The sequence below is a fragment of the Pelodiscus sinensis genome, chromosome 2 (assembly GCF_049634645.1).
Source record: "Pelodiscus sinensis isolate JC-2024 chromosome 2, ASM4963464v1, whole genome shotgun sequence".
Classification (NCBI taxonomy): domain Eukaryota; kingdom Metazoa; phylum Chordata; order Testudines; family Trionychidae; genus Pelodiscus; species Pelodiscus sinensis.
In genome coordinates, this window is record NC_134712.1 from 13292857 (window position 1) to 13308459 (window position 15603).

Sequence of the window (15603 nt, forward strand, 5' to 3'; positions counted from 1 at the left end):
TCCCTTGCTCACTCAAAGCAGTTTCTTAGTCCAGGGGCAGTCCCATTGAAATCAGTGGAATTCCTCCTGGGGTACGGTGCTAGCTGATATGGCCCTGTGTTTGTAAGAGCGCTTTGCTCTGGCTTTGAGGGCTTCTGGTGGAACTGTGAACTGTCTCGCACGGTCCTGCACATGAGACCAGCTATTACCTCCACACAGAGACGTGTGCAGGAATTAAAACTTTACCCCCCTGAGGGGGAGCACAGACACTTGCTGTCTCCCCACCCATCTCCCCGTATAGCCCCCGCAGGCGTTCAATCTTCCATCCCTTCACCCTACCCCGACCCCATGGTCTTGCCTCTTTCCACCCAGCCCTGGCTCCTTCTCTCTTTCTACCCTGCCCCAGACCTGGCCCTGACAGGAGCTTGGTCTTCCCTGACTCCGTGGCCCCAGGGCCCGAGGAGTTCTGTGCCCTCAGTGATTATTGAGAGGCAGGGCCCCTGGTCCCTCCCCCCCTCACCCCGCCTCACTCCTACACATACTGCTTTCTCAGTGCTACAATTCCTTGCATGCCCTTCAGGTCCCTTTAGCCTAGTCTAGCTAATGTGATGTAGGTCCATTCCCCTATATAGTGTCACGGCAGCATAGGAGAGCCTTAGAATGGCAGCCATTGAGGGATTCTGGTTGGGTGAGGCTAGCCTTGAAATCACTGCCGCCCTTGCTCTAGCTGGCTTTGATCTCACTAGATTATAGTTAACTCAGGTAGCTCCCCATGCTGCAATCACAACCCTCCCACGTAAACATACTCTGGATGGAAACGAGGACCCTGCCCAGTGACTGTATTCTCCTCCCACCCCAGCAAGCAAGTCATGGAAATGATCAGAACAATTTCTCCTCTTGATTTTTTCCCCCCTCTGTCTCTGCTTTCTGGGTTGCAGAATGAATCGCGCTCCAACCGCTGGGTTTGAGACCGATGTTGGGAGCAAAACGACTCACCACTTTGTTTACCCCGAGAGCTTCCAGGACCTGGCAGAAAACGTCAGCATGATTGTGATCCCCTTCAAAACGCTGGATCTGCGCTGGATTGTCAGTGCACTCACCACAGGCACCATAAACTTGTAAGTAAAGCTGAGGCCTACCAGTGCTCAAACTGAGTGGGAACGTAGCCGCTGTGTCATCTTTCTAGGGGTGCCCAGGCCTGTGAATCACCTTGTTTCTCCCTCTCCCCCCTGCAATGACTCCTTCAGTATGAGGGAGTCACTGGTAAGCCTTCAGCCCATCAAGCCCTCTTCTCAGAGCTCTGCTAGCTCTCACTTTGCATGGCAGGTTCACACTTGGTCCACTGCAGTCCCAGAACTCCTCAGAAGTATTCCTGTGTGACATCCAGCCCGTCACTGGGCACTTGTGTTCCCTTTAAGCTGTGCCACCCAGTTGTTTAGCAGAGCTCCCCAAGTGCTCACAACTAGCAGCATGTGTTTTACTGGTGGTGCACATCTGCATATGCTTTGGTGCACGTAACACAATTTATTCTGCACATAGATGGACAAATTTAGAGGGAACACACCGGCTTGACTAGAGGGAACACATTGGTATACACGCCGGCTTGTTTGAGTCAACAGAAGATTCACACTTACTGCCCCAGGATTGAGATGTATTTATAATAAAAACAATAATACATTTATCAACAAAGATCAGAGATTCAATGCTTCAAATGAGTGCTTACTAAGAATACTGGAAGCAGAATTGATTACAAGCCGAAAACAAAATATAAAACGCAGTCCTTGCTCTAAACTTATCAATGGTTATAGAGTAGATTCTCTCCCAAGGATTCAATCTTTGACGGAGCTGCCAGTTGTGAGTAATAACTAGGATCCAGGTTTTGTTGAACAGCCTCACCCTTCAAGGAGTTAGACTTGGTGTCTTCCTGTCTTGATTTCATATCCTTCGGTTGATTTGGAATACAAATGTAGATCCCATTCTGTTTGGCTTGCAATGCTAAACTTTCAAATGAACTGAGAGAGGTGAATAAACATCCTATGTCTTCTAGAATCATAGAATCATATTCTAGAATCATAGAATACTGGAACTAGAAGGGACCTTGAGAGGTCATCAGGACCAGTCCCCTGCCTTCATGTCCCTGATAGATGTCTGCCTAACCTGACCTTAAATATCTCCAGTGCTGGAAATTCCACAACCTCCCTAGGCAATTTATTCCAGTGTTTAGCCACCCAGCCAGTTAGGAAGTTTTTTCCTAATGTCCAACCTAGATCTCTTTTGCTGCAGTTTAAGCCCATTGCTTCTTGTCCTATCACCAGAAGCCAAGGAGAACAATTTTTCTCCCTTCTCCTTGCAACACCCTTATAGGTACTTGAAAACTGTTGTTCTGTCCCCCCTCAGACTTCTCTTTTCTAAACTAAAGAAACCCATTCTTTCAGCCTGATGGAAAACATGTTTGCCAGCTCTGCTTCTAAAACACATTTTAGGAATATAGCTTCAACATATGAACATAACTTTTTAAGTATCACCCATAAATACACACAGTGATTATGAGGATCTGTATGATGTAAGCTTCTATTGGCCACCTTACAAAACCCTTTATGGATATAAATATTATGAACCTGTATTTGTTGGACCTGATTGGAGTTGCTGTTACGGAACATTGAATCCTTTGCCATTTGGCATTGAGAGGTTCTCAGATAGCTAGCATAATAGACTTCAAGAGAGCCCCAAAGACAACAGACTCAGATTAGGGATGTAAGCAACTAGTTGACTATCTAATAAACAAAAGCTTATTGGATAGCCTATCCGAGGCAGCAAGGAGAGAGCAGGAGCTGGTGCTGGGGGAAGGAGGGAAGCCAGCTTAAAAGGCAGTCCCCCCAGCACTGTCTCCACAGAGGGCAGTGGGGTAATGGGGACTGGGCATGAGCCAGGAATCTGCTGATTGTGCCCAATCCCAGATGCTGTGCCTCTGCTTTTTAAATGTATAAATAGCCTGCTGACTGCTGGAGCAAGAACAAGGGAGCAGCAAAGAGGTGGGGTCTTGATGCTACATAGATTTAAACTGTCTCCAGCTGCGTGACTCAGGCAGAATCCAGAGGTTAAGTAAACAGAGCACAGGAGAAGAACTCAGAACCAGGTAGGGAACAGCTGGCCCATGACTTTGTGCCCATCCCACTGCTCCAGCACCTCCCTCTTACCCTCCCCATCCACTTGTTGACCCAGCTAGCTAGGGAAAGGGGCAAGGGCAGCCTCCAAACATCTGCTGAACTAACCCGGGGCAGAGGGGCAATTCTTCACTGAAACAGCCGTTGTTGAAATCTGAGGCAGAAAAGAAGCTTATGCTTGTAATTTACAAAACATCCCTGCTTCACGTTCCACTTTGGTAACTTCATCACACATTAACTTGTAGTAAAACCAACAGGACAGCCTTTATTCCTCCCACACATTTTTCACAAGCAGTCCATATGGTGGCAATTCAACTCTCTGTTGGTAATTGCATTTTGCCAACATTGAACTACAAATGCAATCAAACTGACTTTTCTTTTGCTCAACAAGCAGTCACTGGTCCTTCCCCAGGCATTGTTTTTTCTGTCTAAGGAATTGTGTACTTAAGTTAGAAGTGATATCCTGGTTATAAATCACAACCTTAGGACATTTACCCCCATATAGCACACATTAGTGGTGATGTCTTTGTGTCCGGCTGCATGCAGAGAGCAAGTCTGTGTCAAACTATTTCATTCCCAGAGAAAGTTTTCTGAAATGTTTTTGCCCTTTTCCCAACTTCAGTCCTTAAAGCAGAGAGGAACAGTGAAAATACATTTTAGATGGATATCTTTACCCACTGATTATCAGAGCTGTTTGAAATGTTTCTAAGGAAATCTTTTTCTACAAAAATCCAAATCTGGCTTTTTCCCAGAAATGAAAGCCAGATTTTTATATGCTTTTTACAGAAATACTTTCAGTTTTCTCAACGCTTCCTTTTTTTATTTTTTTTATTTTTGTTTGTTTCTAATCCCACTTTTGCTTGGGAGACAAAGTCACATGCTGGGGATTTTCAAAATCCAGCATTTTCAGAACTGGAAAATCTGTTTCAACGAGGGGGAAGAGAATGTAGCTTGTGGGAATTCTGGTTTGTTTCAGTAAATTAATTAGAGATGCAGTTAAAAACTGCAGAATTTTTTTTTGAAAAATTGGTACATTTTGAAAAGTGGCAGAACAAACGCATCTTTGTTTGTTTGTTTGTTTCCTTCAGGTTCATTTCCTCCTTCCCTCACTCCCACCCCCAACTAATTCTATGGTTAACAATCTGAGATAAAAGCTTCAGAGTGATAGCCAAGTTAGTCTGCACAGGATAAACTTAAAAAACAACAAATAGTATGGTAGCACTTTATTATACCAGAATGGCTTGTGCATGTGACGTGAAGGAAACTTGGGCTTTTCTTTTTGAACAAAGAACTCTGGCTTTCAACAAGTACAGGGACTCACAAGCACTACAGTAGCCACCAAGAACTTTACCTAGCTACTGGCAACTTCTGACTCTTCCCAGCTGTGTGAAAGTGCCCTGAGGGCCACTGTAAGGGTTGGGTGCGGGAGGTGACTTTTTCTGTTAGAGGTATTATTCATACTTGTTACTATGCCGCTGAAAATAATGAAGCCGTAGGCAGAACTATTAAGAGGGAGGGAGTCTCCCCCAAGTGGTGAAATGTAAAAGGCATGCATCAGGCTGAAAAGGAAACTTGGCAGTTACGGTGCAATTCATTTCTGTGTGGTCACTTTTTAATGAGATGTTGAATTGGTAAGCACGTTTTCCATGAATTTGTTATATTTATTTTCAAGTCTCATCATTCTTATTTAACCTTTTCCTGGTATATTTTTAAGAAAATAGGCTTTTCTTTTACTTTAAAATATGCCATTTGTTTGATTTTTTTATTGACTTTTGTACTATTTTCTTTAACAGCACATACGCGCCAGTTCCACGTAAAATCAAGGTGAAGAGAGACAAGGTGAGTTACGTCTGTTTGTTTATTCTGTTAATTATCCTGCAGCAACTGGTGCCACAAAAACTGTGGGAGGATCCGAGGAAGTATGCAAGGAATCAAAATGCCCACAGTTACATTTTTAGCTAAGCTAAAAATGTAGCTAGCCTTGTGGTTCAGCAATAACTAATTGAGGCTAGGAGGAAACTTGTGCCATTTCTGCCCACTATGATTTTATAGCTTACTCGGGTACTGATCGGAAACATCTGGCCTCCTGATCCCATCCTGTGCAACAATTTCTATATTTCAGCTTGAACTAGACTAAAGTCTAGAAGAACACCGCTTTAGCATTGAAAAGGATATATACTATGTTTACTTTGCATCAGCAATTATATGCGCTTTTTTTTTTTTAATTAAGTTGCTTGAGCTCAAGGGAGGATTCTCATGTTCTTGGCCCGGAATGTTCAATCTTTCTCCGTCACATTCCTAAACTTTCTTTTCAGCCTGAAGCCTCTCCCCTGACTATTTAATATATTAATTCCTAGAAAGAGAATTCTACTTTAAATAAGTCAGTCGTTTGAGCTGAGTGTCTAACAGCCTGTAGGCCAGGAAACCTTTCAAAAAGCACGCAGCTTAAGATTTGTGAGGTTTTTGAGCAGTATTTCCTGATTTCGGCATGGAAGAATCCTGGTGGGGGGTTGCGACCCTGTGTTCCAGGATGCAGTGCTACTTAGCGAGATTTGGCCCAGCTGCCCTCCACCGTGACAGGCATTGCAACCTCTGAGTGAGAAGGGTCATCGCCCCTCACCCCACCCCAGAGAGTTTGGTGGCCTCTCTACTCCAGAGGAGTGCCCCCTCCTCGCCTCCAACCCATTGGGAGCTGCTGGTCTAAGGAACTCTTCCTTAGGATGCACAAAGAGGAAGTCAAGTTCACTTTAAATAGATCAGAGGGTGGAGCCCATGAAAAACTCCTATTGATTTCAGTGCCAATCAGGCCTTCAGAGCAAGGTCAGCCTGGGAAATTCACTTCCCATAAAGAGGTCAAACAAATGCTTCCAGCTTCCGGGCATACCTTGAGTATTGCAGTTATAGACATGGGAGCTAACGGTGCGGGGGCTCCTGGCCTAGTACCGTCTCCTTAGCCAGCACTGCAGATGAGGGGAGGGGAGAGCAGTGGATGTTGCCTTTCCACTTCACCCTGAATAGGGAGCAGCCACACAGAGAGAGGCATGGACTAGGCCTGAGTCTATCAGTGCCACCCAGGAATGAGGGACAAGAGACTTGGGGAGCTGCCAAGCACACCACTGCCTTAACTGAACTGGGAGAAGGATTTGGGACAGCGCCTAGAAACAGGAGCTAGAACACTTGCTGCACTTTGGAGCTTTCCTGCCAGGGCCTCTAGGTGCTATGTACATAGAAACCTGCCCCATCCTTGCCCTGGGAGGAAGGTGGGTAGGATTTAAGCTGTACGAAAACAGAGCCTCAAGGAACTTTCTCAGAACCACATGGTGAGACTGAAGCTGAGCTGGAAATAGAAGCCTGAGCCCAGATCCTTAACGGGTGATGTTTACCAGGTAACAGTTAACCGGTATCCAGGGAACAGCCCCCTGCCTTTGTCCTGCCATGGGCAGCGGTCTGCTCCTGACCCGCATGGGGCTAGAAGCAGCACCCCCCATCCCCGGCCGTGCCTGCCCCATTTAATCAGTTAACATTTAACTAGTTAACAGATTAAGCACAAGTTTACATCCTTGTTAGGGAGAAGTCCCTGTTACTAACTATGAACGCAACTCTCTGATTCTCCACAGATCCTTGTTTATCACCCCCGGTTTATCAAATATGTTTATGACCACTGGCTGCAGCATCATGGAAGATACCCCTCGACAGGCATTCTGTCCGTGATATTTGCACTTCACCTATGTGACGAGGTAAAAAACAAAGGGTTCCTTTTCCTTGATTCAGAGTACGGTGATACCGCGTTAGTCAAGGGCTGTAACTGGAGGAGATGCTAACATGAGATCCCTAGATCATTTGCTCATCTTTATCAGCCTCTTTCCATCGCCTCTTCCTCTTACTTCGAGTTTCCTTCCGCGTTTAGGATTTCAGCTGTTAGACGATACGTGTCTTTGACCTGGAGTTGGAGACGAAGTGGGACCTGCTGTGGGGAAAGGGGCCAAGCAAGGCAGAGCCCTCTTTCCCTTCCTCCTCCCGTCCCCCTTCCCCGCCACCTGACAGCTCAGTCCAGCGAGGCTCTCTTAGACAGAAGAGGTTCCATCCAGCTCCCCATCCAATTACCAGGAAAAGCAGCCAAACCTGCCCTAGGGAAAGGGCAGGGAAAGAAGGACACAATCCCTTTCTCTTTCCTCCCTCCCTGCCCTGGCAGGCCAATCTAGGGGGGGAAGGCACTTCATCCTGCCATGTTCTCCCCTACGCATCACCTTTAGTGCCAGGGCTGAGTCCCAGCACCTCTATGTTTGGCAGTTCCCCCACCTCCTATATGTTTGCTGCATCAGTTCTGACTGTAAAAAATAGCTTGATCTCAGCACCTCATTGCTTGAACCCCAGAACCTCTTTTATTACAAATTAAGCGCTGGAGGTAGGGCCAGATTACATTGTGCTCCAGTAATCTCCAGCTGGGTAATGATAGTGAGGAGACTGTTACCACATGATGTAAGTTAGAGCAACCCCGAGGCTGGAACGTTCTTCTTCCGACTTCCCTTACTCCTCATACAATGAGGGTTACAGGGGTCAGAGCAAGAAGTCCTCCAGCTCACCGTTATTTCAGAATAATGGCTTGTAGTGTAGACAAGCTCTTTGTTATTTCTGAATAACATCAGTTACTCAGAAATAAAGCTGCTGTGTAGATGTACCCTCAGTTTAACTCCCTCTGACATCAATACCTAACCAAGGACTGTGTAGGAATGGTGGGATTTGACCCACTGTGGAAGTGTGCCTTTGGGTATCAGTGCAGCTGCAGCACTGGGTGGACAGTCGTCTAAATGTGACGAGACAAGAATTGTCATTTGGAAAAACCCAGTCAAACATGGCAGAGAAGGGGCAAGAATGTCTCCTGACTCTGAGGTCTTCATTCAGTAGAGATGGGATTCTCCACCTTCAGCTCATGAAAACTGAACATAAGAACGGCCATGCTGGGTCAGACCAAAGATCCATCCAGCCCAGCATCCTGTCTGCTAGATGCCCGAGAGGGAGTGAACAGAACAGGGAATCATCATGTAATGCCTCTCTTGTCATCCATTTCCAGCCCTTGACAAACAGAGCTAGGGACACCATTTCTGCCCATCCTGGCTAATAGCCATTGATGGACCCAACCTCCATGAATTTACTCCATGAGTTCTTTTTTGAAGCCTGTTAAAGTCCTAGTCTTCACTACATCCTCTGTCAAGAAGTTCTACAAGTTGACTGTGCGCTGTGTGAAGAAAAACTTCCTTTTGTTTGTTTTAAACCTGCTGTCTATTAATTTCATTTAGTGACCCCCTAGTTCTCGTGTTATGGGGAAAAAGTAAATAACTTTTCCTTATTCACTCTTTCCACACCAGTCATGATTTTATAGACCTCTGTCAGATCCCCCCCTTTTTTTCTAAGATGAAAAGTCCCAGTCTTTTTAATCTCTCTTCATATGGGACCCATTCTAAATCCCTAATCATTTTAGTTGCCCTTTTCTGAACCTTTTCCAATGCCAATATATCTTTTTTGAGATGAGGAAACCACATGTGTAAGCAGTATTGAAGATGTGGGCATACCATGGTTTTATATAGAAGCAATAACATATTCTCTGTCTTATTCCCCAATCCTGTCTGGTTGGTTGGTTGGTTGGTTGGTGTTTTTTGTTGTGTTTTTGTTTTGTTTTGTTTGTTTTTGTTAACTGGTTTGGGCTGTCCTGACCATTCAGTTCTTTACATGAAGCTAAGTTGGAGAGATGTCTTGGTGACATTGGGAGGGGATTCAGGAAGGGTCTCAGTATGGAAAATGAGATTCCAGCATGATTTCCTTGGATTGAAAACTCTTCAGGGCAGGACTGTGTCTTTTTCTGTTTATACAGTACCTAACACAAGACTGATGTGCCTAGGAGCTATCACAACATCAATAATAAATGAGAGAACAGTGCAGAAAAGGTTGAGAACCACCAGAGTTTCCTCAAAATGGCAGAAGGCTAAGTCTTTGAGGATGTAATGTTTTTCATTTTCTCCCTTCTTAGGTGGATGTGTATGGTTTTGGAGCAGACAGCAATGGCAACTGGCATCATTACTGGGAAAACAATCCTTCCGCAGGGGCCTTTCGGCAAACCAAGGTCCATGATGGGGATTTTGAGTCCAATATCACTTTGACTCTTGCCTCCATTGACAAAATACATTTTTTCAAGGGCAGATGACCCTTACCACTGGCAGGGATTTGTGGCTGCAATTTCCAGCAGGGGGCAGTGACTGAAGTCTTTAAAGCGGCTTATGGAAGATGATCTTGGGCACTGACCTTATTTCAATATCGGACTGTGCAGCGGAGGAAGTGTGTTTCATTGCTGTGATGCTTCTTGAATGAAATTCACATGCAATGTTGGTTCCATACGGAATTTGAATTCCTTATTTGAGAATAGAGATTTGATGGATCTAAGGATCAATTATGGGGAACAAATCACAGGGGATGTATGGAATTGTTAAATCTTGAAATACTTGGCGAGATCTGCCTCTTGGTATTAGGGTAAACTCTAGGGTATCACGTTCTAGGATATACTGTGTGTGTATGTGTGTGCTTTCCTTGCATAGGAATTCTCTGAAGAGAAAGGAGAAGTGAATACTGCTTCCTATATGCCACACCAACACGGCTGGCTCTGAACACTGTAGTAAGGATTACCTCAAAAGAACATATTCACTTATTCTGCTGTTCATCCTTTCTTTAAACCATCTCTTCTGTTCAGTGTATCATTTCTGGTTCCCTTTTGTATTCTGAACAAAGGTGATGTACCTGATTTGCAAGGAGTAGTGGCTACTTTTGAGTGTACCAATCCGCACTGAGAAATTCTGGATCAAATCCTTCATCTCCAATAACTGCATTTTTAGCACAGCATCCTACATAGCCATAATGAGATGGAGAAAAACAAAATGAGATTGATTGAATGATTGATTGAAAATGCCAGCAAAAATGGCCTTCTTAGCCACTAGTTTGTTTGGGTTTCTTTAAAATATATATATATATATATAGGTACTCTGAATGCTAATTTTTAGTGAATCCATTTAAGGAAGTGAAATGGACTTTTTTTTCTTTCAGTGGTTTATATGTGCCTTTTATATATGTGCAACAGATGTAATTTTTTTAAAGAGGAAAATCCCGAAATTAAACTTTTTATAGGAAAAAAACAATTAACCAAAGCTTAGTCTCTACATGGTATCATTTTGTATTCTAAACTAATAATGACGTCTCCTATCTTCTACCTGACATGGGGGGAAACAACATAGTTTTTAAAGGTAACTTTTACCTTTTTTTAAAAAAAATCCAAAATTCACAGGACATTTTTTATTCTATTTTTTACAACTTAGAAGGCGATGCCTAAGTGAAAATGTCAGGCACAAGGATGTGAGCTATCAATGTATAGGAGTGAACAAAACTGCATGGGTATCTACCAGGGCATATCCTCTACCTACTGAGTCTACAGGATGATCCGGAACTCGGAAAGATTTGTGTCTTCAGACTAATGCATATATTAACTTCTATGCAGCAAGGGGTGAATAAGAAATCCTGTGGGGAGGGGGGCTTTGTTTACACATTTTTTTCCTAAAATCCATTTAACCTTCAGTTCTGTTCACTGATCTTTTGAACATGAGTTAAAGTATGAAATCAGGTGGGGAGGGTGATTTGAAGATCACAACATTATAAGCATGGGGTTCGAGGAATTTCTGAGCGTTGCCAAGGGCTGCAGTGGCAGTCTCTTCTCAGCGCTTCAGTGGGCTTTGGAGCAGATCCTGAAAGAGCTGCTGTTTTCTTTTTTTTTTGTGGTGATTGGAATCTGTGGTAATTAAACACACACATGCACACACACAGAGCTAACTGAGAAACAGCATGTTCATTCATTAGCTAATTTGGTGGAAGTGTCCACTTTAATTATTGCAATGTCAGCACTCACGATGCAATCCTGGCCCTATTGAATCAATGGAGTTTTGCCACTGCCTATAATAGGGGCAGGATTTCACTCCCACATTTTTTGCTCTGTATGTGTGTGTGTGGGTGTGTGTGTACCTTCAAAGTTGAAATGTACATTGTCGTGGCAAGATTCGTCTAATGCTCTCTATTTATGACCTCCATCCTTCAACCACTTGCCAATGTGAATAACTACACACATGAGCTGGCCCTTTGGATTCATAAAGGTTAAAGGGCAAACTTCCCACACATCATTTTCACAGTAGTTGCCAAACTTTTCCATAACAGGATATCCCTCGCTCACAGTTTTCCATCCGTGTTCAATGTAAGCTGTGCACTTTTGCAGGAGAAACTCAAATTCTGCCCAGCTGATTAGCAGAATGTCCACAGCTAAGGTTTTGTGTTTCTAGTGGTGGTGCATCTCTGCACATAACAAAATTCTTTTCACACATGAATGGAAAAAATCCTCACATGGATGGAAAAGATTAGAGGCTCTCCATCCATTTACCCATAACACCCTCCTTGCAACACTAGGGGAAAGGCAGTGTTCTCAAAACCCAACACTTGTTAACGACCCGGATATTAAGAGCCATTGTCCTAGAAAGAGGGCCAAGAGGACCACTCACATGCATGTTTCCAGGATAATGGCATGAATCTACAGTTGTAATAAAACTTATTTTACCTTCTAAAATCACTTTGTAGAAGAATGAATACTATCCACCTGAACCGTATTTTTGATATTACCACTTTTTTATTGTTGTTGTTGTTGTTGCAATGAAGTGTTTCCCAGTCTGGTGACAGATTACCCCATTGTCCTCAACTCGCTTACTTTAAAAACATATATGCTGAGAATTTGACTTAATAGCAGTGAAATGTTTTCAGACTGTGTTTTGATGGCTGGGTTTTGCAGAGACGTGTACAACCAGAACATTAGTTTTGAATTTCTTTTGTAAATGAAAACCTCTGCGGATACATTCCCAGCATATTTAAATCCTACATAGGGGAGTCTTTCAAAGGAGCTCCTGGCAGTTCAGCGCCCAACTGTCATTGGTTGGTAATAGAAGTTGGCAGTTTGGGATCAAATTCCAGTTGAAAGTCAACGAGATCTGGTGATCTAGCTTGCAATTTGCTCTGTTTATCCAACTGGTTTCTAAGAGAAGAGGCACCAGCAGAGATCACTGGAGAATTCTATTCCTGCTGCCAGTGTTTGCAACCATTTTCCTGCTAGGAACTGAATAGTGACTAAAGTTATAATGTTAAATCATGTGACAAAGTTTCGTAATCTTGAACTGCATTTGCTACCAATGCAAAATCTTCAAAGCACCTCTTGATTGCATGATTTCTTTTTAACCAAACTGAATTTCTTGAGCACTTTTTTGGGGGAGGAAAGGTGTCTTCAGATGCTTCTCCCTATTTCTTTTACCTTGGAGTGCATTGATTGTTATAATCAGTCTCTGATTGAAAGGAGTCTGGGTCACTTATGTTTTGAGATTTTATTTATTGTTGAAGTTTTCAATTCAGTAAAAATCAAAATAAATTAATTATAATCAATTTGGTTGTCAAAGATATCTCTCTCTGGGCACCCTCGACTGCTGTCTCACAGAATGACATGGTCATGAATTCTGCAAAGGTGCATTTACACAGCACAGTTATTTTGAAATAATTGGCATTATTTCGAAATAACAATGCGAGCGTCTACACAGCAATTTCATTATTTCGAAATAAATTTGAAATAACGGGCAGCTTATTCCGACTTCTGTAAACCTCATTCCACGAGGAATAATGCCTATTCTGAAAGAGTTATTTCGAAACAGCTGTAGTGTGGACGCTCTACTGTTGCTTTTTCGAAATAGCTCTTCCCCAGGGCCATTCAAACTAATTACTCCCCAGTGCCTCCTGGGGCTCTAATTTGAGGTAGCATGTCCACATTAGGGAAGCCTTCCTCAGCACGTCTATACTACAAGGATGCCTCAAAATTAGTCTATTTCAAAATAAGCTATTTCAGAGTATTTCTTTTGGAACAGCTTATTTCGAAATAAGTGTGCAGTGTAGTTGTACCCCAAGTTAGTCTCCTGTGATGGGCAGTTTAACTGGATCTTACTCTGCCAAAGTACCTTTCCTTCCCCCAACCAAACCATCACAGCTCATGCTTACTGTCCCCTTCAAGTTAGCTCATAATTAGAATCATAAGGACGCCCATAGTGGTCAGACCAAAGGTCCATCTTGCCCAGGAGCCCGTCTTCCCACCATGGTCAATGTTAGGTGCTTCAGAGGGAATGAACAGAACAGGTGATCATCCAGTGATCCCTCCCCTATTGCCCATTGCAAGCTTATGGCACACAGAGGCCAGGGACACCATTCCTGCCCATCCTGGCTAATAGCCATTGATGGGCCTAAGCTCCATGAATGCATCTTTTTTAACCCTGTTACAGTCTTGGCCCCTGCATTCTCAGATTCAGCAATCCATTCCATTCCTTGGGGCCTCCTAATTCTCCAGAGTTTGCTCCTGCCTCTTGCTTAGTGTAGCTCTGGGCTTTTCCCTTTAGCTGGCAGGGTCCCCAGCTATATCTGGGTCCCATGCAGAAGTATCTCTACAAGTGTATTCCTCTGAACCTTATGTCATGCCCCAAATAATGTGGAACAGAACTTATTGAAATCAATGGAAGGGTGCCTGGTGACTTCAGTGGGTTTCACATTAGATGCTAATACCTCATGAAAAAGGAAGGGTTCCATTCAAAGCATCCTTACCTAATTCTGGATTCAGTGCTGGTGCAATGGGATGTTTTTGAAGAGCTTGTTGTGGTTTCCCCGGGTACATCTAGACTAAGGGGGTGTTCTTGAAAGGAGATATGCAAATGTGGCACTCATTTGCATATCTTCTTCCAATCACTTTTTCAAAAGTGGATTTTTCGAAAGTGAAAGTAGTCTGGACAAAAAACCGTGTAAACCTCCTTTTTTTAGGAAGAGTGGGTTTTTTTCAAAAAAGTTTTTTTCCGAAAAAAACTACATCCCGCCTACTTTCACTTTCGAAAAACCCGCTTTCGAAAAAGCGATTGGAAGAAGATATGCAAATTAGCGCCAAATTTGCATCTCTCCTTTCAGGGAAAAAAAAGTAGTCTAGACGTACCCTAAGTGTGTTTCCTTTCCTTAAGTGTCTGCTCTCTTTATGCTCTTGGCTAGCCTCTTCGTTTCCAGATGGCTTTTTCCACTGACTAGCCTTTTTCAAAAGAAGCTGAGGGGAGGCACAGAGCCTGTCAGCTATAAATGTAATTCAGAAGCAAAATCCCATCCATTGAAGTGCAATCCAAGCAGCCTGCTTACCGGTAGGAATAGGAGACCGTGGTAGAACAATCCAGCTGCAACTCCGTGCGATTCAACTGGCTTTGCTAGTGGACTTAAACCGTACTCTGACTGTTATTGGAGGGCCATTCGTTAGCCTGTCCTTAGAGGCCATGTCCCTGAGAGCAAATTGATGCTTGTTTATCCAGCCAGCACATAGTCTAATGGATGCTGCATCAGTGACATACTGACCCTGATTGACTGATACGGCTTCATCCACATTAAACACGCTGAAAAGATGAGTTGCCGGCCAGTGTGACACGGCAGGGAGGAGCACTGTGGGTACTGCAGACATGTTAAGGTGCCCTTGCCTGGTTCCCAACATAGGCCACGTAATTGGCCGTTCTGAGTTGTTCCATGAGGACTGAGATGCAGGACCTGCCCTCTGTTGCTTGGAGAATGGATCTAACCACAGTGGCAGCTGCATGTCTTCTTGCTATCCCCCGGTGCAGGTGAGATGCAAAACATCAGTTCAAGGGAGATAAGAACCAGACCCTTTAATCTCATACCATTTTGGGACCCACCTGGCCCCTCTTGCTTGGAATCTACGCTGGCATGACCCGCTGTTAAATGGCATGACGCCAGAATGCGGAAGCTTGTGCACCTGAGTCTTGTAGGAACAGCTCTTTTCCCTAGTCCCTAAGGGGTTCTCCTTTCTGTTTCCCTAAAGCTCTGGCAGTGCAGATGGGCAGAGAGGGCAGCCGGCTCTTGAAACTCTCTTGCTGTTTTATGTTAACGCACTGGTAGAACTATGTGGAAGAGCTACAACTCTGTTGGGATGCTGCCCGGAAGGTAGTCTGCATAAAATTACAAGCGGTTTGCAAGGGCCTGCAACAAATGTGGCAGCAGCAAGGAGGAAATCAGACAGACGGACCAATTATAGTAGCCAGATGAAGGATTCTGTTTATTCCAGAAAAGCAACAACATTCACAAATGGACAATATAGATTTCTCTTCCTAGCACGAATTTCTTTGATTCCTAGCTAGAGCAGCAATTAAACCTGATTAAAAGACAAGGGGGTCCCAAAACACCTTTAAAAACACAGCTTCTATTTCTTGTCTTTCATGTAGATTTGCAAAGAGGTGGGAGAGCTCGACTGACTTTTGTCATTGTCTCACAGTGTGAAATAAAAGGTGGTTCATCTAGTGGAAAGTCCAATGAGGTT

At 43.8% G+C, this 15603-nt stretch overlaps 1 protein-coding gene across 6 annotated transcripts in view; it reads left to right on the plus strand.

Moving 5' to 3' along the window:
• ST3GAL1 (ST3 beta-galactoside alpha-2,3-sialyltransferase 1) overlaps positions 1–12648 on the plus strand; it is a 152045-nt gene extending 139397 nt beyond the window's left edge. For all 6 annotated transcript variants that reach the window (XM_006123533.3, XM_006123530.3, XM_075920091.1 and 3 more), the window contains 4 exons: positions 918–1097; positions 4937–4982; positions 6761–6880; positions 9169–12648. In XM_006123533.3, the coding sequence (XP_006123595.1) occupies positions 918–1097; positions 4937–4982; positions 6761–6880; positions 9169–9342 (520 nt within the window). In that variant the 3' untranslated portion in view covers positions 9343–12648. The remainder of the gene's footprint in view (positions 1–917; positions 1098–4936; positions 4983–6760; positions 6881–9168) is intronic.
• The last annotated feature ends 2955 nt before the right edge of the window (positions 12649–15603 follow it).